Below are 22,562 nucleotides of genomic sequence, written 5' to 3'. Positions count from 1 at the left end.
AGATTAATAAAATAATCGTCAATGCAAGAAAAGGTGATAAAATGAACTAGTCTTTTTGCAGCATTTCACAAATTTGATTTTGAAGGAGATGCATGGTCAGTATTACTTGTTTGTTTTTTTTAATGAAATATTTTGTACAAATGAAATAGTTTAGTCATTAATTTTAGAACACTTTTTTTAAACAATGGAAGGGATTATTTTTAATTTATCTCTCCAGGATTTTGTCGCTCTTAATGTAAAACAATAGTGAATGTGTTAGCAGTGTGATACTCCGTAGTTCCATATTCCCGGTTGACTTGTGGGAATAAGTGTTTCTGTTTTACCATGACACAGGAAACGTGATTTTCTTAATAATCCGACAGGCCTGTGTTCAAATTACAGGTTTAAATTGCTGGCAACCTGAGCTGCATTTGCCATCTTTGCGTGTCCCGTGACCTTCGACGTCACGGCCGCCTGCGACGTCACGGCCGCCTGTGACATCACGAATGCTTAAGAAAAGTTCCAAGTTGAGGGTTCGAGTTGACGGCACAGCAATGAAGAAATAAATAAAATACTTTAGAAAATGTAGGTGGGGAAAAAAAACAAGATGTGAATAGCTTCCCAAGTGCATTTCTGCACAATGACGTGCGTACGTGTCGGCCATGTTGGCAGGGGCAAAGTTCCTATCGAGGGGAATGCATGGATTTAGAAATTAAATTGTAATTTCTTCATTTCGCAACCAACTTTCATGAGATGTACCTTTTTATCAACGTCCGAATGGGTGCTATCAATAGGTACCATTTGGAGAAGCAAATATTTTAAAAAATTGTGAAAGGTTATTCTAATTTCCTTTTATTTGCACAAGTGCGTGCACCACAATATGCTGTCGTCCTTGTTGTTCCCAGTTTACTTGCCTTCCACACACATGGAACGCAATGACGATTTCGCGCCTGCTTGTTTAGCATCGACTGTAAGCAAGTAGAATAAAGGGGCGTGTCGTATCGACTACGTACATAATCTATGGTTGGCGGCGCCTGCACGAACTCGTCGTGAGTTTCGCTGAACGACAATAACACGCCCGAGGCACCGCGTCGGTGCCTGGGAAAAGAAAGGCCAAAAGCCGGGCAGACATGGCCGAGGCTTGGCCCGAGGAAGACGAGGAAAGTATGAGGAGGGACAACAGGGAGCAAGTGGTCCGACGGCAGTCCAACGGCACCGAAGGTAAAAACAACAAGACAACAGTTCACAGACTCGACAGCTACCTGACTCCGAATGTTATGCGAGGAATTTACTTGAGGGGGGTCGAAATAAAACTTAAGAGGATCCAGGGAGAAATGTTTCCAACTACACCCCTCATAAAACGAAACAAAAGTTGTCTGCCGAAGAGGGAAATAGTTACGATAACGAAGTCACTTTTCTTTTTGAGGAGACAAAGTTAGATTGACAAGTGTCTTTGCTAGGATGTCTTCGGTTTTTCCAATATAAAGTTATATTCTACCAAGACAAAGTCGCAATGTTATGATATTCCGGAAGCGGCTTGTGGTAAACTCGAACAGTGGTCATGAAATTCCCCACCGCCCAATTCTATTCATTCCTGCCCACAAGTTGTATTCCTTTTTTCGTCCCGACAATAGAGAACCGGTAGTTATCGTGCAATTAAAGCCTCTTTTTTTTCTTTTTTGCTGCATCCGCACCTAGTCGTATTTGCATCTATGCCCTTATTCAAATCGCGAATAAGCATTGTCTTATCTTTTTATCTTTTGTTTTTATCTTCACGAATCTTGGGACTTACTAGGCTCACTTGGGGCCTCGCGTGTCGTATTTCTTGTCGTGTTATTGGAAAATGTGTGTTGACCATGACAATAAAAATACCTTAAAAAAAATAAAAGGTCCAGGTGAATATAATGGGGATGTAGAAATTGTTATCACACGTAAATGATGTCTGTTTGAATATAATTTTCTCTTTTAAAGAGCTACGGCTATATTCTCAAAAATATATATTTCTTTTTCTTTTTTTAAAAAAAAACAAGAAAAGCCTCGTATGTACTCGAGTCTGCTCATTTAACCTTGTACTGTAGTATTTTGTATTTTTATTCTCCATTCGTGAATAACTGTAGCGTTGTTTTAGCTGCAACATCTCATCTTATTCTCGTCATTTACAAAAAAAATATTGAAGACAGCACAATAGCCTCCACTCTTGCTTTTGTGCTGCACAAATACCTCAGCAGTAAACAAGATCTCGCTGACGCTTTTCTTTGCATTTTCCTTTGACCTTCATTTTCATCCAGCTAGACATGGTCACAATTTTATTTCGCCTTTTGCCAGACATCTTGCCCATCAGTCAAATATTATATTTAGCGGCCCTAAACTTCAGAATGACTTGGATATATCTTTGAGCTCATTATAATCCTACACAGCCTTGAAAGTGTCACTGAAACTACAGATTAGATTCAATCAAACAAACAGTGCCAGAAATTTGTAGATTGTTGCCTTTTTGAAATGATTTGCTGTATGTTGTTTTTTTTTTTTTTTTTAATGGTATTAATCTGGCTAACATGAGGATGGTCTGGTCCGAGCGGGTGTTTCCCCTTTGCGATTCTTTGTGTCCGTTGAGCTGTGGGCTTTGCATTTTGGTGCCTAGGACTTTACCCACCTCTTCATACCTCCACGATCACGTCACAATCATAAAGCATCGTTAATACACAAAAACGCAGCTACTAATGGGACTCTGTAGTGTTGTGAGCAGGAGAAGCAGCTGCTCCGTTTGGGTTAGGGGCGGGGGCTGCAAACATCTGGAATTGTTAAGGGCAGCGCCATGACTGTAGCAGAAGTTTTCTGCAGCCAATCGCAGTGACTTCCTGGTCAGGAGTGTGAGCCAGGAGAGTCAGGAGTCCAGAGCAGGGAGGAGAGCGGTGGAAAGGCATCGGGAAAAATTCGTTTTCATGGGGAGAAGATCGGACGACGAAAAAGGATTCGGGGAGGAAATGTAGCGGGTGTTTTTTGTTTTGTTTTTTTGGGATGATTGGCAGCCACATTGACATTTTCTGCCACAACCTCTAGCTTGTTTGTCTGTGCCCCCGCAGGCCGTCCTGGCAGGAGGAAGCCAGAAAATCGTCTCAGGTTGAGTCCTTTTTTTTTTCTCGCAATTTGTGTGTGTGTGTGTGTGTGTGTGTGTGTGTATGCGCAACCCAATATGTTCCTCGCCCCATTTTGGCGTTCAAACTTTTTATGCTTGAAGTCCATCGCCTCTCTGCTGTGTCTGCATCCCCCCCACCGGCCCTCCCTTTACTTTTCCTCTGACACACTCTTGAAAGTATTTAGGCTATTGGCCTGTTGGCATGGCAACCAGCCGGGGGCAGTGTCAGTGTGTGTTTATAGGGCAAACCTCAAAGTGGTTTTGCTGAATGTGTGTGTGTTTAGAGTTATTGTCCTATCTTAATCTGCCTTGCGACAAAAGAACGCTGGCTCAGGCTACATTCCGACATGCTAACACATCTTGAGATCCGTTTAGCTGTTGCGCTAACTTGTGTTTTTCCATCTTTCTCTCTGCGCAGCCAAGGTCCACTTTGGTCCCTCAGGGCAGCCATTAAAAGATGTGAGTACGCAAAAGTGCCGCTGATTTGATTTTCCGCCTGCGTCCAAATGTTTTTTTTTTTTTTTTCTCGCTTCAGCCACCACCAGGTCCAATATACCTGACCCTCAGCGAGAGAGAAACAGGAACGCGGACGCCAGGTAAGGCAACGTTTTCACACCCCCCCCCCCCCCCCGCCATCACCACATGCCTTTTATTCCTCCCGTTTACTTCCTGTTCAGGATTCCCGTCGCCAGGCGACCGGAGATCACCATCCTGTCGGCCGAACCGCTCCCCTCCTCTTCCTGGTTAGCGGTTACGCCTGGCGCGTTCCCGCCCCCTCCTCCTCCGCCCACCCAAATCTGGGGACCCACAATCCCGCCGTCCATACAGGTAGCGCCACTAACGTGAATTCCGGGCCGCGCCGCGCCGCGTGGAACTTAGATTCGCTTTCCCGCCCGCAGCCTCCTCCCTCCTATGATGAGGTGATAAGGGAGAAGACGCAAGAGCTGGTCGCGCGTACGTCTTCATCGCCCCCGTCTTCGATGCCGTCGTCTCATCCAGCTTTTTGCACGACTATTGCCACTCAGACAGACACCGGCGCTCCAGGTGAGAAGACGCTCGCTCATACTGAAGGCGTAAACCAAGGACGACTTGAATCCGGATATCAAAAACTATTTATGAATAGCAAGCTGACAGTTAGCATGACAGTTAGCGGTCATGCTAACCGTCTGAAATTGTATTTGAATTTTTGCGTTCAGGGAAACAAGTGAAACTGCCGCGTCCGCCCATACCCGCCGCTCCGTCTCAAACCGATGCCGAAATTGGCACTCCGTTGACCCCGCCTTGTCAAAACGGCCAATCGGCGCAGCTCTCCGGTGCCACGCCCGTTGCCAAGAAGGCGGAGCTCCCCAGGCCCCGCCCCCGATCCAGGTTCACCGCGACGGCGGTCAGCGACGAGGTCAAGGTTCAGACTTTGGTGAAACTGCGAGAGGACGGCTTGGCCACGCTCGCCGCCCGCGCTCGCTGTGACATTGGCAAACAGGACGCCAGTCAAGGGAAATACCTTCAAGAACTCTTGGAGGCCTTCAGCTCCGACGACTGGGGTCTTCCGGAGCAGCGAGGTGACGACAGTGGTCTCAGCCAATCGGAGGACGACGACGACAACGACAACGACGACGACGACGACATGGCAGCCCTGAAGGCGAGGATCCAGGCCTTTGAGCAACAGCAGGCGGCGCCCGATGGGAGTTGTGATAACTCGGGCGTCAACGAGGAGGCTGTCGCCGAAAAACCCGAACCCAGGCCACGCCCTCGACTCCGAGGGCAGTCTGTCAAAGTGCTACCTCCCGCCATTGCTCCGAAACCCAAAACCCTCCACAAAGCGGCTACCGTTGACTCCGCTCAACCGCCCCCTGAGGTCGTGAACCCCGAACCGCCTCCAATCACAGAGCACCTTCCGACTCACGCCTCCTCCACCCCCCCTTGCACTGCACCGGTCCCAGCCCCCAGGTTCCCTCCACTGAAACCCTCCCCCTCCGCCATCGAGACACCATCCACAACCAAATCTCCAGCCAGACCACCCATTGCCCCACGGACAAGCGTGGGGGCCGCACCCCACGAGAAAGCACATGTGGCTCCAACGCGCCCCCCCAGACCTCTCGCTGAGATCAGCAGGGGGATGCAAATGCAAACTCCGGATACCGCTAGTTTGACAGGTGAGTCTTGTAGTTTCCTCTTTCATCTGGGACAACTCATTGCTTCCGTCGGCCCCGTGACGAAATCTCCAAAGCACGTGGGAAAATGTTTGATGGGCTAATTAAAGGTTGAAATAATTCCAAAATGACATCAGGGTGCCGCGCCTCTCGCCGCCAGAAGAGCGTAACTACCGTCAATCATGTGGGTGGCAGCATCGTGCTTCGGGTTCAATTTCCTTCCGTTGGAAATTGGCGCCTCAGTCAAGTCGGAGGGAATTATGACTCATCAGGAAAAGTTGACTAGAACAACGAAACTTTGATTTGGTGTCAAATCAAACGAGTTTGGATGTGATTGGCTAATTCTGTACAGGGCTCAATTATGAGGACTTGCGCAATTTCTTTGTAGTTTATTTTTACTTCCTCCTTGAAGACTGTGTTTTTAAAATGGACTATTACAGGTTATAGATCACAGTGATTTATTTATCTTGGTTATTTTTATTTATTTGTTTGTTACTTAGGCGGCCCGGTAGTCCAGTGATTAACACATCGGCTTTCACAGTGCAGAGGTACCGGGTTCGATTCCAGCTCCGGCCTCCCTGTGTGGAGTTTGCATGTTCTCCCCGGGCCTGCGTGGGTTTTCTCCGGGTGCTCCGGTTTCCTCCCACATTCCAAAAAAAAAAAAACATGCGTGGCAGGCTGATTGAACACTCTAAATTGTCCCTAGGTGTGAGTGTGAGTGCGAATGGTTGTTCGTTTCTGTGTGCCCTGCGATTGGCTGGCAACCGATTCAGGGTGTCCCCCGCCTACTGCCCGAAGACAGCTGGGATAGGCTCCAGCACCCCCCGCAACCCTAGTGAGGATCAAGCGGCTCGGAAGATAGATGGATAGATGGATATTTGTTACTTATGCACCCAAAAATCCGGCCCTTGAGGAGGGGTGTGTAGACTTTTTAAATCCACTGCGGATCCAACAAATTGATGAGTCGCAATATTGGAATCAGGTTGGAGGAAAAGTAGGTCACAGTTGAACCAGCGGCCTTTGTTTGCTCTCAATGCATTTGTTGTTGGCCGCGTGCAACCGACCACACCCGCTGGAAGAAAAGGAAAACGCGTCACCGGAAATGACACGAGACAAGAAAACCTGTTGCTTTTCCAGGCCTGCGGTAAGGCAAAATCCCCATTCGAGTGTCTTGTCTTGACTTCCTATCCGAGAAATCAACAATGAGTCTTTGCAATTCGGCTCAACTGCCTGACCCCCGCAGTTGCATTGTGGGTAACGTAAGCCTCCCCGCCGCAGCACAATGCGGCTTTTCAGCCCGAATGCAAACGGTGCGCGGCGGCTGTTGCGGGAGTTGTGGTTGTCCGATTCAGAATCAACATTGGCCGATTGTGCGCGCAGAAGAAGAAGCTTCTCTGTGCGGGCCAAGGTTATTAGAGTAAACTAACAAAGCCACTAAAATTAGAGAAAAAAAACAATTGTGTTACTGAAATCAAATAAAAACAAACTTGCGGTTAAAAAAAAAAAACAAGCAACCTTTAAAACTGCAACTACAGCAAAAATCTCCTTTGCTGCCGTCTTTGTCAATTAATATCATTTAAACGTATTACATTTTGGTGTTGCTGTATATATCTGGAGTGAAGGAAGGTCATTTCAGAATTTTAGTTGTGCTTGCAGCATCTTTTTTTTTGTTTTTTTTTGCTGTTTGGTGCTTTCTACCGCCTTTATTACCGATTTGTCTTACTGTTTGTTGTGCATGTTAAATTGCTCCATGTACAGCACTTTGTATGCAGCGATGACTGTTTGAAAGTGCTCTAGAAATACTGTTGACTTGAAACACTCCATATATTTAAAAAAAAAATAAATCCAGAGCACCCCCCGCGACCCTAGTGAGCATCAAGCGGCTCGGAAGATGAATGAATGAATGAATTTACAAAATAAACCTGTTATGCCGCATGCTTGCCATCCCAAAGTGCTCAATTCCAGATGAATTTCCATTTCAAAGCATGTGGTTTGATGATGTTTTCAGGCTCCTCCCTGGAACCGAATCCGGTCCCCTCCAAGCTTCCCGTGCCCAGCCCTGCACCCGTCCATGCCAAACCGTCGTCTCCTGGCCTAAAAAAGGCTGAAAGTATCTGTGAGCCTCCACTCCCCCCGAGGTAAGAGCGACAACGCGTGCGGCTTTTCTCTCAGTGGTTCTTTTCAGATGACTGGTTCTGAAAGTGGGGGTGTCTGGGAACCATAACTTGGGTGATCCATGCAATTGTTATTAGTAGTTATAAATTGTTGCATTGACACCTTGTTCAAAATTGTTATCCAAATGATATTTTTCTGATTTTCCTAAATAGTCGATGCAAATGATCGTCGGCATCATCTGCAAAGTATCAACCGTTAGAGTGTAATTTGAATGTTTTTTGAGCAAACCTCCACACACAGGTAGGGCTGCAGGTAATGATTATTTTAATAAATGGTAAATCAGTCTTGTTTTTTAATTATTATTAGATGAATCAAATGTTTATTTCCATCCCGTTATTCAGAAACCGTTCAGTGTTTTAAATTGACAGAGCAGAAAATGCAAAAAAACAAAATGATGGCAATTCCTGATTGGTCCTTAACAAATCGGCAAAAATGTCTGTTGTCACGGAGAGCTAAAGAAATCTGAGAATATTTTCTTTTGAGAGGCAGAAATTGGGAAGTAAAGTGAGGTCATCGAGAGTCTTCACGAGGAGCACCATTGACGTCAACTGTTTGTTTTTTTGTTTTTGTTTTGTTTTTTTATTTTTATGGGGATGGGCGGAGATAAAATTGGCTAACTGGTTTCATTGCTAAGCTTGGGACAAATAAAATACTAACTATAGCCAGCAGGTGGCAGCATGGGGTTTGTCTTGGATTAAATCACTTGTATCAAAACAATGCTTCATGTTTGGGAGCACAATGGATCTTTGGAAATTTGTATTTGTCGCGTTAAATCTACCACAGAAAGAGTTTCGCAAAAGGGGAGAAAAAATGATTGAGATTTTTGAAATTTATAAGTAGAAAGGATGATGTCATGTACATAATCAAACATGCATGGTATGATACATACACACACACACACACAACTAAATGCTACTCCTACCAAATAGTATGCAGATAGTTTGTAACGTTTGTCAAATATAAAATTGTCACACTTTTGATATTTGTTAATTTTTGCTGTACATAATCAAACACATGCATGGTATGATACATACACACACACACACACGCGCAACTAAATGCTACTTCTACCAAATAGTATGCAGATAGTTTGTAACGTTAGTCAAATATAAAATTGTCACACTTTTGATTTGTTTATTTTTGCTCTATGTATTTAATGAAAGAAAAGGACAGTTCAGATGTTTGAGGCATCACCATAGCAAAAATTATTACCATAAAGGTCCCTGCAAAATCTATATTTGCACAAAAATATTTTTTTCCAGCGTTGTTGTTGTTGTTTTGTTTTGTTTTTTTGTCCAAACTAGGTGATTTGGGTGAAACAACCCATGTTCTACTGCCAATTCCTAAAAAAAAAAAAAAAGGAATAAGGTAGAAACAAACTTTTTTTTGTGTGATGAAAATATAATATAAATATATAATAATAAATAATAAATATAATTGGTGGTTTCTGTGTTTATGTAATCATAAAATACAATATTCTCTAATATATTGGAAGATCAGGCATGATGCCCTAAATTGGCTAGCACTCATTCATTCATTCATTCATCTTCCGAGCCGCTTGATCCTCACTAGGGTCGCAGGGGGTGCTGGAGCCTATCCCAGCTGTCTCCGGGCAGTAGGCGGGGGACACCCTGAATCGGTTGCCAGCCAATCGCAGGGCACACAGAAACGAACAACCATTCGCACTCACACTCACACCTAGGGACAATTCAGAGTGTTCAATCAGCCTGCCACGCATGTTTTTGGAATGTGGGAGGAAACCGGAGCACCCGGAGAAAACCCACACAGGCCCGGGGAGAGCATGCAAACTCCACACAGGGAGGCCGGAGCTGGAATCGAACCCGGTACCTCTGCACTGTGAAGCCGACGTGCTAACCACTGGACTACCGAGCCGCCCGGCTAGCACTCAATAGTTTTTTTGTTTTTTTTAAATAATTGCCATCATTCAAAGCGTTGATGCTCCTTTATACACAAACGAGCGGTAGCCTAAATCTGCACTTAACTTTTTGTCTCTTCAGGCCTTCGAGTGTGAAGACCCTCCCCCCTAGACCTCCATCAATCAAATCCATCCCTGCCCGCCCACCACTACCCGCCATCATCCCGTCGTCAGAAAGCCAACCTCAACCGCCGTCTTCCTTCACGGCGTCCAATCACAGAGCGTCCAAGAAGGGGCCCCCTCTGCCCCCTCGGCCCAAGCCCGGACATCCGCTCTATCCCGTCTGCACGGTACAAACACAAAGGTCAGAAATTTGAGTCTGTAGCACATCACCATCAAACTTTTGTGTCCTAGAAACAGGAAGACCTCATCGTCCTGGAAGACCTTCCGCCGGAGCCACCACCCACCCTGGTCACGCCACTTTGCAACACGTCGGCATGCCTCATGGACCTGGAAGTCCTGCCACCAGTGCAACTCCCGGAACCCGCTCTTCAGACTTTGTGGAAGGTATGAGTTTGGTTGTATTTCACAAGCGCGGCCCGGTAGTCCAGTGGTTAGCACGTCGGCTTCACAGTGCAGATGTACCGGGTTCGATTCCAGCTCCGGCCTCCCTGTGTGGAGTTTGCATGTTCTCCCCGGGCCTGCGTGGGTTTTCTCCGGGTGCCCCGGTTTCCTCCCACATTCCAAAAACATGCGTGGCAGGCTGATTGAACACTCTAAATTGTCCCTAGGTGTGAGTGTGAGTGCGAATGGTTGTTCGTCTCTGTGTGCCCTGCGATTGGCTGGCAACCGATTCAGGGTGTCCCCCGCCTACTGCCCGAAGACAGCTGGGATAGGCTCCAGCACCCCCCGCGACCCTAGTGAGGATCAAGCGGTTCGGAAGATGAATGAATGAATGAATGAATGTATTTCACAATGATATTGTCACGTTGTGCCCGAAGCGATAGAATGATCGCTCCGTGCACAACAAAATAAGGAAGTGGATCCCCGAAATAGCAGACACAAAAAGAGATTTTGTCAGATAACAAAAGGAGTCTTTAATAACGAACACAAAGTAACCCAACAGGGAGAATAACAAAAAGCGCTGGTCAAAATAGGGACCAGGGATAAAATAAAAGGACAACTGAAAACGCTTGCGGAAAAAGGTAGCAAGGAGGGTTAGATTAGACAATGAATATAAATTTCACTCGCAAGAGGAACAACGACGCGTAATAACAGCCACAAGGCTAAGAGGCAACGAATAAATGCAAGTAGGAATTGGGCGAGAGAAATTTTGGCACGGCGTGGAATTCTCCGGCAGTGAGTAGACTGCCAGAGCGTCCAAATAAAGGCTGAGCAATTACTCCGCAATGGGTGACAGGTATGTAAACGGCGGGCAGAAAGCCCGCCCCCTGCTGGCAACCCCGGGACGTGACGAATATGGGGACAATGCTGTGGCAAGATGTTTACACATTTATTATTTTGGCGGTATGCTGAAGGCACTTCAATTCAGGAAGAGTACTGAAAGTTTTGTTTTCATATGTCAGAAATTTTACAAATTGTGTCACGTAAAACACTGAAAAGGCAATCAAAAACAATTTTGAGAGGGGTGCACAATTACTCACTTCACGATCACTTGTTTTGCGCTTGTGTTGTCTGTGCAGCCGGCCACGCAGCAACGTCATGAGCCGCCTCCTGTCAGGTCTGACACGCCAAATGCCATCTTTATGTTTATTTTTTAATATTTTTTTCCTGTTAGTTTTTCTTACAGCAAAGACTCTATTTGTTGTTGACTTGCTTCCGCTTTGCGTCTGTCTGCACAGTGGCCCTCGTTACGTTGCTTTGTTCGACTTTGAGGGAGCGGTGGACGACGAGCTCACCTTCTCCCAGGGGGACGTCATCGCCCTTCTGGAGATTGTCGACCAACAGTGGGGGCGCGGCCAGCTTCACGGACGCGTCGGGCTCTTCCCGCTTAGCTTCACCCGAGTCACTGAGGGACACCCACCTCAAAGTCCTGGTGAGGCACACTCCCAGGTTTTTTTTTTGTTTTTTCTTTTGCTTCTAATTCAAATTGCATTTTTATGTTTTTCCTCAGTGACAAAGATACCCCCAAAAGAAACGGAGGTGAGTGTAAGATGATGCTGGTTAAAATATGAATTTGTTCTTCCTTAATATCACGATATTACGGCAAATATTTTGGTTTGCACATCCCTGATATAGAAAATATTGCCACAACGAAATGTTTTCATTATCAAACGTATATTTATTTGCATTTAGGTGGAGGAATGGGCGGTGGCGCTGTTTGACTTCCCTGGTCAGACTGCAGAGGATCTCTGCTTCCACAAGGGGGCGTATATCCAAGTGACCGAGCATGTGGACGCTGACTGGAGGAGGGGGAGACTGGATGGCAGAGAGGGGCTTTACCCCGCAGCTTTCACACAGCCCTGCAAGGGTGAGACATGGGCATCCACAAAATAATATACAAAACCACACTGTCATATATTTGGAGTTCATAATTGATATGAATGAATGATAATTGATATTGTGTATGAGGACCAGCGCAATCAAACCGATTGCTTTCTTCCACCTAAGATTTGGGCCAATTAAAACCTCCGATGTTGATGTGAACCCTTCGGAATGACATTGATTTCTGTGTCATTTGGTCAGAAAATGTGGTCGAGTCCGCCAATATTTAACCCAATCGGTACGACGAGACCGGCGGTGTTGGTTAAAGCCGGTCCGCCCAACCATAGTTGATGCTTTGGGACTGCTTTGCTCATTCAGGGCCTGGCGACATTGCAATCCTCGACAGAACATTCATTCATTCATTCATCTTCCGAGCCGCTTGATCCTCACTAGGGTCGCGGGGGGTGCTGGAGCCTATCCCAGCTGTCTTCGGGCAGTAGGCGGAGGACACCCTGAATCGGTTGCCAGCCAATCACAGGGCACACAGAAACAAACAACCATTCGCACTCACACTCGCACCTAGGGACAATTTAGAGTGTTCAATCAGCCTGCCACGCATGTTTTTGGAATGTGGGAGGAAACCGGAGCACCCGGAGAAAACCCACACAGGCCCGGGGAGAACATGCAAACTCCACACAGGGAGGCCGGAGCAGGAATCGAACCCGGTACCTCTGCACTGTGAAGCCGACGTGCTAACCACTGGGCTACCGGGCCGCCTCGACAGAACATTCATTCATTCATTCATTCATTCATCTTCCGAGCCGCTTGATCCTCACTAGGGTCGCGGGGGGTGCTGGAGCTTATCCCAGCTGTCTTCGGGCAGTAGGCGGGGGACACCCTGAATCGGTTGCCAGCCAATCGCAGGGCACACAGAGACGAACAACCACCCACGCCCACACTCACACCTAGGGACAATTTAGAGTGTTCAATCAGCCTGCCATGCATGTTTTTGGAATGTGGGAGGAAACCGGAGCACCCGGAGAAAACCCACGCAGGCCCGGGGAGAACATGCAAACTCCACACAGGGAGGCCGGAGCTGGAATCGAACCCGGTACCTCTGCACTGTGAAGCCGAAGTGCTAACCACTGGACTACCGGGCCGCCTCGACATAACAATAAATTCCAAATTCAAGCAAGACACTGACCCAAAACGCTTTCTTCCTGGTTCAAGCTCGGCCAATCCCAAGCCAGAAGGTCGCGGTGAGAGGCGTGGCCAAAGCTTTATTTCCCTTCAAAGCCGAGCACGAGGACGAGCTCACAGTGAAGGTGAGCTTCCCGAAACACATCATCAAATAAACGTGTTCACGACTTGCTCTCGTCCTCTTCCTCCAGCCCGGCGACATCATCACGCAGGTGGAGTCTGCGGATAAGCAGTGGATTATGGGAGTGGTTGACAGTAAGCGTGGAATTGTGCCCAAAAACTACGTTTTGCTTCTTTGACGAGGACAAGCCACTGACGGGACATTTCGGGGTGGAGCGGTGGAGGTTGAGGACACCGAGATTTCAGTCTACAATGCGACGTCGGCGTCGCCCACGCCCTCCCCGTGCTGTTCAAAACTTTGACGTGACTCTTTCGGTTCCTTTCGAAACTTCCAACGAGACATCGAAGTTGCAACGCGGGATCTTTTCTTTCCTAGTCGTACCTCGTGTTTGAATATTAACGCAACTAACCAATCTTGTCGGATGTTTCCCCAAAGTGCCCCAGCGGGATACGTGCAAATTAACCTGTGAACAAGAGTATATGAGGACTTAAGCAACCAAGTATTTTTTTTTTCCAGAACGGTGTTAAGCTATCTCAATGAAGTTAGCGGTGAAGTTACCCGAATGAAATCAAAACAAACATTCCAGCTTTTAAATCCTAATAAAACATTGCAACATTCTTCAAAGTCTGTTGACCTTATCTCTTATCGTCGTTGCCGAGTTATCTTGGCAGCATGCTTTGGGCCGGCTCTGATTTCAAAATGAAACAAAATGGCTGTCATCACTATCTATGTTTTATTTCACAGTTGAATGCATCATTGTCCTCCATTTCAAGGTCTTTGAAAGCACCGTGGCAGATTTGTTGAAGGAGAGAAAAAAAAAAAGGACACATTACATGCTTTGGGGCTAGCAAAGCGTTCCTAAATGCCATCAAAGGTGGCGCTGTTTTGAAAAAAAAAAAACTAACAAATGGCATTCAAAAGGACCTTTGACATGGAAAGCTTTTTGAAAACGTTCTAATCTACTGCACTTGATCGAAGGTTAATAAGGCAGAATTGACGAGCACTTACATGAACATAAGTTAAAGCATGTTTGTCAGGAGGACACTTAAGCTGCAAGTCCACGCTCGCTATGTCAACACAGCGAGGTGTCTTTTGGTTTGGCGAAAAAAAAAAACAATACAATACAAAAGGTCGTAACACTGCATCCTGTCAACAGCTGGAGTTCTTCCGTTTAAATCAGGGGTCTCCAAACTTTCCCTTCCAGTGGCCACTTGGACATTCTTCATCTTGAATTCCTTTTAAACATTAAAAACAATCCATCAATGCCGGCAAAGTTAATGCAGAGCCGTGATATTGTTTTAGAAACGGTGGTGCCCGGGAGCTCTCAAGTCGTTTCCCTATTACCACCGTGTTATAAATGTTTAATAACAAAATAAATAAAATAGAAAATTAAGTTTAAAAAAATGGCCACAGGGGCCATAGTTTGGACACCCCTGCTTTAAATTCTCGCATCCTCACAGACAACAAGACAGAACAATGGAGGAATGGGATAATTAGTTAAATAAGCACCATTCAGATTTTTTTTTTTTTCCCCGAAGCCGTCACAATCTGCGACTTCACAACAGACTCACACTCACATGACAGCAAACATGTACAACATATTTTGAATTTTTAACAAGGTGGGACGCCAACAAGATTTGGTGGGCTGAAACGTGGCCGTGAGCGGCGTAAAATGTTGACACTTTTTTTTCTTTTTTCTGTTTTTTTTAAATAACCCTGTGTGCATCAGTGCATACAGGCACAGTGCTTGTGGCCTCGGATTGGGAGATACGAACAGAAGTAGCTCGGGATGCTTCTTCCCAGAAAAAGTGGAAGACATTCTGGGTATGAGGAAAGGCTTGAAATGATCTGTCCACTTTTCTTGATGCACACAAGGCTCCCCTCTTTTTGTTTTTTTTTTGTTTTGTCTTTTTGAAAGTATTCCCAAAATTCTGGATGGAGCTCCAGCTGACAAGTAGCAAGAGTTGAGGATGTGATTTTGGTGACTGCGTGAACAGGAATTTGGGATTGTCACTGATGGGGATCCAGTTCGCCACTCAATTCGTTGCCGTTCTTCAGAGGGGGGGGGGGGGGTTCTCCAAGGACAAGATCAGGTCCAGTGGCTGACATCTAGACCAGCGGAGAAGGAACCTGCTTGGTTTCCAGGCCCGGAGATTCATTTTCCATTACGATCGGCTCGTCGTTGCCGGACTCGACGGGAGCGTCGTCCTGCGTGAGCGCACATCGACAATGAACAACGTTATTTTGGAACATTCATTCATTCATTCATCTTCCGAGCCGCTTGATCCTCACTAGGGTCGCGGGGGTGCTGGAGCCTATCCCAGCTGTCTTCGGGCAGTAGGCGGGGGACACCCTGAATCGGTTGACAGCCAATCGCAGGGCACACAGAGACAAACAACCATCCGCACTCACACTCACACCTAGGGACAATTTAGAGTGTTCAATCAGCCTACCACGCATGTTTTTGGAATGTGGGAGGAAACCGGAGCACCCGGAGAAAACCCACGCAGGCCCGGGGAGAACATGCAAACTCCACACAGGGAGGCCGGAGCTGGAATCGAACCCGGTACCTCTGCACTGTGAAGCCGACGTGCTCACCACTGGACTACTGGGCCGCCTCAACGGCCTTTGGAACAACCAAGGGAAAATAAGTCGACGGTCACAAGAGTGCAAGCTCACCGACACCCACGGGTGCGAGAGAACCTCATCTGCTGTGAAGCGAGCGTCCACGTTCACCTGCAGCATCTGACCAATCAGCATCTGAGGGAACATGCCGTGGGACTCGTCAGACAGTCAAAAATCTAAAAAAAACTGACATGATGATGAGGATTTCAACACCAGCGCTCACTATTTTCATCCTGCACTGTTCTCGGTCTTCTCAACAATTATCTTTATACATGTATAATGTATTTTGAAACTAATCTTTGAATTCACTTAACGGGGTCTCCTTGACAACTGATAATCGGTATCAAGGTCAAGGTCATCATTTTGTATTTATATTGCACTTAATTGAACGGTGTTTGTTTTTTCTTCTTTCTACCCACATTCTTGCTGCTGGAGGCCGTAAATTTCCCCAGTGTGGGACAAATAAAGGATATCTTATCTTATCTTATCTTTATTGTCAAATATGCTTTATGTATGTATTGGCCTGTCCAAAAAAAAAATATCCATCTCGAGTCAAAACTGTGACAATGTTTGTGGTTTTTTTCTTCTCATAGATGATTGTAACCCGTCACCTTGGCAGGTAGGCTGATGGCGTCCCAGTCCGGGGACGGGAAGTCCAGCTTACCCCGGAGGATCTGATCAAACAGCTCCTCCTGGACGTTGTTCTCGCTGAAGGGATCAAAAGATGACGCTTTGTTGTTTAAGATTCCTTTTTTTTTTTTTTTTTGGATGATGACTGGCAGTGTGTTACATTCACTGACCTTCTGAACGGTGGGAAACCGCAAAGGAGGATGTAGGTGATGATACCCGCTGCCCAGATGTCCACCTTCAGACCATAACTACACACAAACGTCCGCGAGCGATGAACGCGAGTTCGAAAAAGAACCTCTGCGCTCACGTCCGGTGTGTCCTCTCACCCGGTCTCCGCGATGATCTCCGGAGCCACGTAGGTCGGCGTGCCGCACACGGTGTAAAGCGGGCCCTCCACCACCGTGGCCAAACCGAAGTCTCCCAGTTTGAGCGACTTGGTGCCATCCGGGTACTCGCACACCTACCGGGAACACACACACGTGTCAAGGAGCACTCCGACGTCCGCGTTGAGCGTCCGCCCGATGCCTACCAGCAGATTCTCTGGTTTGATGTCTCTGTGGACGATGTTCATCCTGTGCAGGTACTTGATGGCTCCGGCCAGGTTGTACACCATGGCGCTGGCGTCGTGCTCGCTGTATTTGGTGGATGACGTGATGGCGTCAAACAGGTCACCTCCCTAAAGCAGGCAAAGAGACTGAGTTCCAATTTTTGATCGGACAATCGATCGTCTCCCACGCGGAACGGCACCTTGACAAGCTCCATCACCAGGAAAAGCTGAGACGGCGTTTCGTCCACCTCGACGAGCTGGATGATGCTGGGGTGTCGAACCCGACGCAAGACCGCCACCTCGTTCTCGATCAGGTGCTCCTTTTCAAACGGAAGGCAAGGCAGGCCAGTTTTATTTACATCGCACGTTTCATGCACAAGGCAACTCGATGTGCTTCACATAAGCAAAGACAACAGCTTATGACATTCAGGAGCATTCTGTAGCTTTCCAAATTTACTAAAAGAAAACATACAAAACATTTAAAAGTAAAGAAATAAAGATAGAGGGGCGGCCCGGTAGTCCAGTGGTTAGCACGTCGGCTTCACAGTGCAGAGGTACCGGGTTCGATTCCAGCTCCGGCCTCCCTGTGTGGAGTTTGCATGTTCTCTCCGGGCCTGCGTGGGTTTTCTCCGGGTGCTCCGGTTTCCTCCCACATTCCAAAAACATGCATGGCAGGCTGACTGAACACTCTAAATTGTCCCTAGGTGTGAGTGTGAGCGAGGATGGTTGTTCGTTTCTTTGTGCCCTGTGATTGGTTGTCAACCGATTCAGGGTGTGCCCCGCCTACTGCCCGAAGACGGCTGGGATAGGCTCCAGCACCCCCCGCGACCCTAGTGAGGATCAAGCGGCTCGGAAGATGAATGAATGAATGAATGAATGAATCGAGGGGGGCGGCCCGGTAGTCCAGTGGTTAGCACGTCGGCTTCACAGTGCAGAGGTACCGGGTTCGATTCCAGCTCCGGCCTCCCTGTGTGGAGTTTGCATGTTCTCCCCGGGCCTGCGTGGGTTTTCTCCGGGTGCTCCGGTTTCCTCCCACATTCAAAAACATGCGTGGCAGGCTGATTGAACACTCTAAATTGTCCCTAGGTGTGAGTGTGAGCGTGGATGGTTGTTCGTCGCTGTGTGCCCTGTGATTGGCTGGCAACCGATTCAGGGTGTCCCCCGCCTACTGCCCGAAGACAGCTGGGATAGGCTCCAGCACCCCCGCGACCCTAGTGAGGATCAAGCGGCTCGGAAGATGAATGAATGAATGAATGAATAAAGATAGGTTTTTAAAAATTACAAATTGATGTACAATCTTTTTTTTTTAACCTGGATTCAAAAGCATCTCCACTTCATTTGGACTGGGTCCAAGGATTGACCCTTGCGGAACCCCAACACAACAGTGGGAGATTTTTATTGCCAAAATATGGATATAACGTGAACAAAATGCAAATTTGTGTGTCGTCAGAACAAAATAACCCAATTGATAACGTTACCTTCCCGCAGCAACGAGCTTTGTCGATGATCTTCAACGCAAACTCCTGCCCAGTCGACCTGCCAGGAACATCAGAACCGTCACTCCGTTTTCGACTAACAAGAACGAAACTCGCTTTGCGTTTACCTCTCGACGCACTCCTTCACCACCGCAAAGTTACCATCGCCGATCACTTTGCCGATTTTGTACTTGCTGCTGATGATCGACGACGACACCGACGGGTTTCCGTTCACTTGGGGGGGGGGGGAGCGGTTTGACGGTGAGTTCACGTGGCCGTTGGACAGACACTTCGGCCGATGCGGTAACACACCTTCCAGAGCGACGTCGTCGGTATGCTCAGCCGCGCCGTTGATGTCCGCAGAGGAAGAGCGATGAGGAGACACCTGCAGATTGGAAAATGAAACGTTGGATGCAAATCGGGTTGGTGAAGACGAGATGAAGAGATATACACCTTGAGGCTGCTGCGTGTCCCGGGACTCGTAGGGGAAGGGCTGGATCTGGACGACTTTGTGGGGACCTGCGATTCTGACTCCTCATTGGCTGCGGGAGGAAGAGGAAAGGACGTTATTCCGTTCCAAAACTGGAACAAAATGTTTCTCGTATCTTACCTAATACTGGTGACCTGGACTGAGGCCCAGATTTTGCCGAAGCCTTGGAGGAGGCCAAACCAGAGCCGCTGGAACTCTTGGGAGTCAAAATCTTCTGAGAGGCGGCGGGACGAGTCGCTTTGACTCGGCACTCTGAAAAACGGGAGACGAGTTAAATTACAGTGGTCACAATAAAAGTTGGAGATACTGGAAATTGGAAATCGGGTTCAAATTGGATCGATATTTCCAACTTGACTTTCTTTTTCGCACAGTTTTGCGCGAGCGTCACAGTGTGTGCGCACGAGACCGTTAACGAAGGCCGCCGTCTTGCCACCATGAGTGAGCACAAAGTCGTCCTGAGCGTAGCGAAACTTTTCCAGCCCGCACGCCATGAATACGTCGTCTTCCCCGAAGAAATCTTGCAGGCAGGTCAACTGCACACAAACACACACACACACACACACACACAATTTTTTTTTTAAACATACATTGCTTAGCTTTTATTGGCTGCACCCTGTTGCCTCGAGTTTCAGTCTTGCCAAGTGATTTTTTTTCCTTCCTTCTCTGTCTGCGCATGTATGTTTTAAAAATAGACCCATGTGATGTATTTAGTCCGCGCGGGGACAGATGAAAGTATCTTCAAACATGTTTGTTTGGCTGTCACACGGCTTGAAACGCTTTGAAGGTAAAATCTCAACAATAAAGCTAAGTTTCTCCGTTTTCGATGACCCGTTCTATGTTCCGAGGTAGAAACCGAGCTCGCCTGTTTTCCGTCCAGCGTGTACAGCCGCTTGACGGCTCCCGAGTCCAACTTGATGGCCTCCGTGATGTCGGCCAGCACTTGTTCGAAGGAGTGAGCCGTCTTCTTGTTCAGAAGGATCCGCACCGCCTTGCGCGGCTTGACGCCGCTTCGGATCACCGTCACCAGCTTGGGCTTGATGAAGTCTTTGCTTTCTCGGCCCTCGGGGCGCTCTTTGCCGCTCCCGCCGACGCCGACCGCAGACGCCACCGAAGACCTGCTCAAACTTGCCGCGCCGCTCCCGGAACCGGCGCCGGGTTTCCAACTCGGCACGGAGATCTTGGTGTAGTCCACTTTACGGTAAGGCTGGTTGGAGGCGCAAACGTAGCACTCACCTGAGCGGAGAGACGTGAGTCATGATCTTGCGCTACTTTTTGCCGATTCGGGACTTTGAAGTAAGAGTTCAGGGCAGGCCAAAAATGCACTTTTCCAAGAGAACCTAACATAGAGCATGTGAGTTTTTTGCTATCCAGTCGTATTTACCGTCATCTTTATGTCACAAAGTGATGCATCAGACTTGGTTTCCGTACATTAGTGCTCATGAACCAACTTTACAGTCATTAATATTGACGAGTGGAGAGAAAGGAGCGGTTCAAGTGCCTGAGCTGGACTCCTTTGAGTCTCCATAAATCACATCCGGAAAGTATTTCATGCAAAGCGGAAAAGGCAAAACTGGCTGAAGATTGCTTCGTGTAAGTGCTGAACAATCTATCTGACTCAGACCGACATTGCGAGGCAGTTCCATCCATCCATCCATCCATTTTCCGAACCGCTTGATCCTCACTAGGGTCGCGGGGGGTGCTGGAGCCTATCCCAGCCGTCATCGGGCAGTAGGCGGGGGACACCCTGAATCGGTTGCCAGCCAATCGCAGGGCACACAGAGACGAACAACCATTTGCACTCACACTCACACCTAGGGACAATTTAGAGTGTTCAATCAGCCTGCCATGTTTTTGGAACGTGGGAGGAAACCGGAGCACCCGGAGAAAACCCACGCAGGCACAGGGAGAACATGCAAACTCCACACAGGGAAGCCGGAGCTGGAATCGAACCAGGTACCTCTGCACTGTGAAGCCGACGTGCTAACCACTGGACTACCGGGCCGCCCAGTATAATATATACCGATTTGAAAATTGCGATTCCACTGCCAGCGGCCCAGTAGTCCAGTGGTTAGCACGTCGGCTTCACATGTTCTCCCCGGGCCTGCGTGGGTTTTCTCCGGGTGCTCCGGTTTCCTCCCACGTTCCAAAAACATGCGTGGCAGGCTGATTGAACACTCTAAATTGTCCCTAGGTGTAAGTGCGAGTGCGAATGGTTGTTCGTTTCTGTGTGCCCTGCGATTGGCTGGCAACCGATTCAGGGTGTCCCCCGCCTACTGCCCGAAGACAGCTGGGATAGGCTCCAGCACCCCCGCGACCCTAGTGAGGATCAAGCGGCTCGGAAGATGAATGAATGAATGAATGAATATATATTATACTACACATGGAGACAGCCTCAGCTCCTCAATAAGCTGTGGTAATATTGCTTGCTCTTTGCAGAGGATAAAGAATATATGCACATGAGTCTAATGTCTGTTTGATGTCTGACATTTTGATGCATTGCTTGTTTTTCAAGTATATGTCACTCGAAGGTTTATATCCGTCTATCCGTTTTTTTATTGTGCATTAGCATTTAGCTAATGGAAGCTGTAAATCAGCTCTATCGCATCTCAAGGAACTCATCCCACGGGATCAGCTAACAGAATACTTCATGCGCGTGTAGCTAACCTTCCACCAGCTCGTCCATGCTGGTGATCTTCTTTGCGCCATCGATGGTGTAGATGGTCCGCACCCCTTGCGGCAGGTGGAGGTTGTCGGCCAGCGAGCGGGTCAGCTCCACGAGCAGGGCGTCGTACGAGCGGAAGCGGTCGGCGGAAACAGCGTACACCAGCCCTTTAAAAGAGCGGTCGCCGTTGCGGTAGAAGCGCACCTTCTTGGCACGCTTCTCCAAGGTGAGCGCCTGCAGAGTGCGCGTGCGGTAGTAGCTGCAGTTGGTGCTGTGAGCCGGGCTGGGAACCAGGCTGCTGCCGCGCGAGCTCGGGCCCGAGTCGTCTCGTTTGGCCCGAACGGCGCGCCCTCGGCGGACCTTGTCGCGTTCATCAAAATGCTCCAGCTCCATGCTCTTGCTGTCGGGATCGGGTCCACGTTCCCCGCTACTTGAGACTCATCTCGATTCGAATGAGATGCGAGATTTTGAGAGCATCACTCGGGGAGGTTTCTAGAAAGCCATTCAAGTTCTTTTGCGTGGTGATTTCAGGAGGTGGGAAGAATCCACTTGAACCCTGAAAAGAAGCAAAGAGGTCAAAAACTGCACCACTGAGCCTCTATAAAGTCTGCAAAATGAGCTTTTTCTCGGTTTCATGGCCACAAATTAGCATTTTGTGTGCGCGGGCTTTATGTACAGTAATTTGGAGCCTTGAAAATCAAGGATTCTTTGATGCCAATACACTGCGGAATGATCACTTCACACTGACAAATCTTCATTTGGAGTCAAAGAAACTGAATTTGTTGTCATTTTATGGAAGGATTTTGAGACACAATCATCCAAAATCTGCGGGTGGATCCTGAGTAGAGGTCAAGACAGCAGGCAGCAGCCTCCAGGGTCCAGTCAGTCTTTGACCCCAGCCACAAGCTCACCGATGCGCCCGTTTACATGCGGTCAGAAGGTCGGATGAGCTTCCAGTTGGGGGTGTGGGGGGTGGGGGGGATCAGCATCACCTTGCAGCATGCGAACATGTCAGTCAAGGTTGCAGGTGCAACGCAATCGCGTGTCCCAT

The 22,562-nt window shown here is 47.9% G+C and overlaps 2 protein-coding genes across 3 annotated transcripts; one reads left to right on the top strand and one right to left on the bottom strand.

The window, feature by feature from the left end:
- The first annotated feature begins 897 nt into the window (after window positions 1-897).
- LOC127608904 (SH3 domain-containing protein 19-like) lies at window positions 898-13,700 on the top strand. 2 transcript variants are annotated; one of them, XM_052078414.1, is made up of 16 exons: window positions 898-1,200; window positions 3,063-3,099; window positions 3,534-3,574; window positions 3,651-3,711; window positions 3,793-3,943; window positions 4,015-4,159; window positions 4,312-5,268; window positions 7,274-7,403; window positions 9,459-9,666; window positions 9,737-9,883; window positions 11,020-11,057; window positions 11,179-11,372; window positions 11,451-11,479; window positions 11,633-11,807; window positions 12,992-13,086; window positions 13,153-13,700. In XM_052078414.1, the coding sequence occupies exons 1-16, from the start codon at window positions 1,110-1,112 to the stop codon at window positions 13,258-13,260; spliced, it is 2,607 nt and encodes an 868-aa protein (XP_051934374.1). In that variant the 5' UTR covers window positions 898-1,109; the 3' UTR covers window positions 13,261-13,700. The 2 variants fall into 2 exon arrangements, with proteins under 2 accessions (XP_051934374.1, XP_051934365.1); XM_052078405.1 differs by having other exon boundaries at window positions 900-1,200; window positions 9,731-9,883.
- Window positions 13,701-13,796: 96 nt separating this feature from the next.
- LOC127608971 (serine/threonine-protein kinase DCLK2-like) lies at window positions 13,797-22,048 on the bottom strand. Its single transcript, XM_052078568.1, has 15 exons — window positions 21,514-22,048; window positions 19,707-20,082; window positions 19,256-19,377; window positions 18,970-19,101; window positions 18,813-18,901; window positions 18,672-18,744; window positions 18,488-18,593; window positions 18,363-18,420; window positions 17,085-17,204; window positions 16,867-17,013; window positions 16,664-16,797; window positions 16,508-16,585; window positions 16,319-16,415; window positions 15,762-15,842; window positions 13,797-15,290 (listed from the first exon to the last, which is right to left on the bottom strand). Exons 1-15 carry the CDS (start codon window positions 21,902-21,904, stop codon window positions 15,192-15,194), a joined length of 2,103 nt encoding a protein of 700 aa, XP_051934528.1. The 5' UTR covers window positions 21,905-22,048; the 3' UTR covers window positions 13,797-15,191.
- Window positions 22,049-22,562: the final 514 nt, after the last annotated feature.

The sequence above is a fragment of the Hippocampus zosterae genome, chromosome 1, assembly GCF_025434085.1.
Source record: "Hippocampus zosterae strain Florida chromosome 1, ASM2543408v3, whole genome shotgun sequence".
Taxonomy (NCBI): domain Eukaryota; kingdom Metazoa; phylum Chordata; class Actinopteri; order Syngnathiformes; family Syngnathidae; genus Hippocampus; species Hippocampus zosterae.
Note: the sequence above shows the minus strand (reverse complement) of the source record. Positions and strands in the feature narration are given on the sequence as shown.

Bases quoted from the DNA above. Each gene is read 5' to 3' on its own strand.
- LOC127608904 (XM_052078405.1), top strand. From the start codon at position 1,110: ATGGCCGAGGCTTGGCCCGAGGAAGACGAGGAAAGTATGAGGAGGGAC. The intron at 1,201-3,062 runs GTAAAAACAACA...GTGCCCCCGCAG, and splicing joins GCAGTCCAACGGCACCGAAG to GCCGTCCTGGCAGGAGGAAG. The intron at 11,058-11,178 runs GTCTGACACGCC...CTGTCTGCACAG, and splicing joins CATGAGCCGCCTCCTGTCAG to TGGCCCTCGTTACGTTGCTT.
- LOC127608971 (XM_052078568.1), bottom strand. From the start codon at position 21,904: ATGGAGCTGGAGCATTTTGATGAACGCGACAAGGTCCGCCGAGGGCGC. The intron at 18,594-18,671 runs GTGTGTTACCGC...CCCCCCCCCAAG, and splicing joins CGACGACGTCGCTCTGGAAG to TGAACGGAAACCCGTCGGTG. The intron at 17,014-17,084 runs GTGCCGTTCCGC...TGCCTGCTTTAG, and splicing joins TGGTGATGGAGCTTGTCAAG to GGAGGTGACCTGTTTGACGC.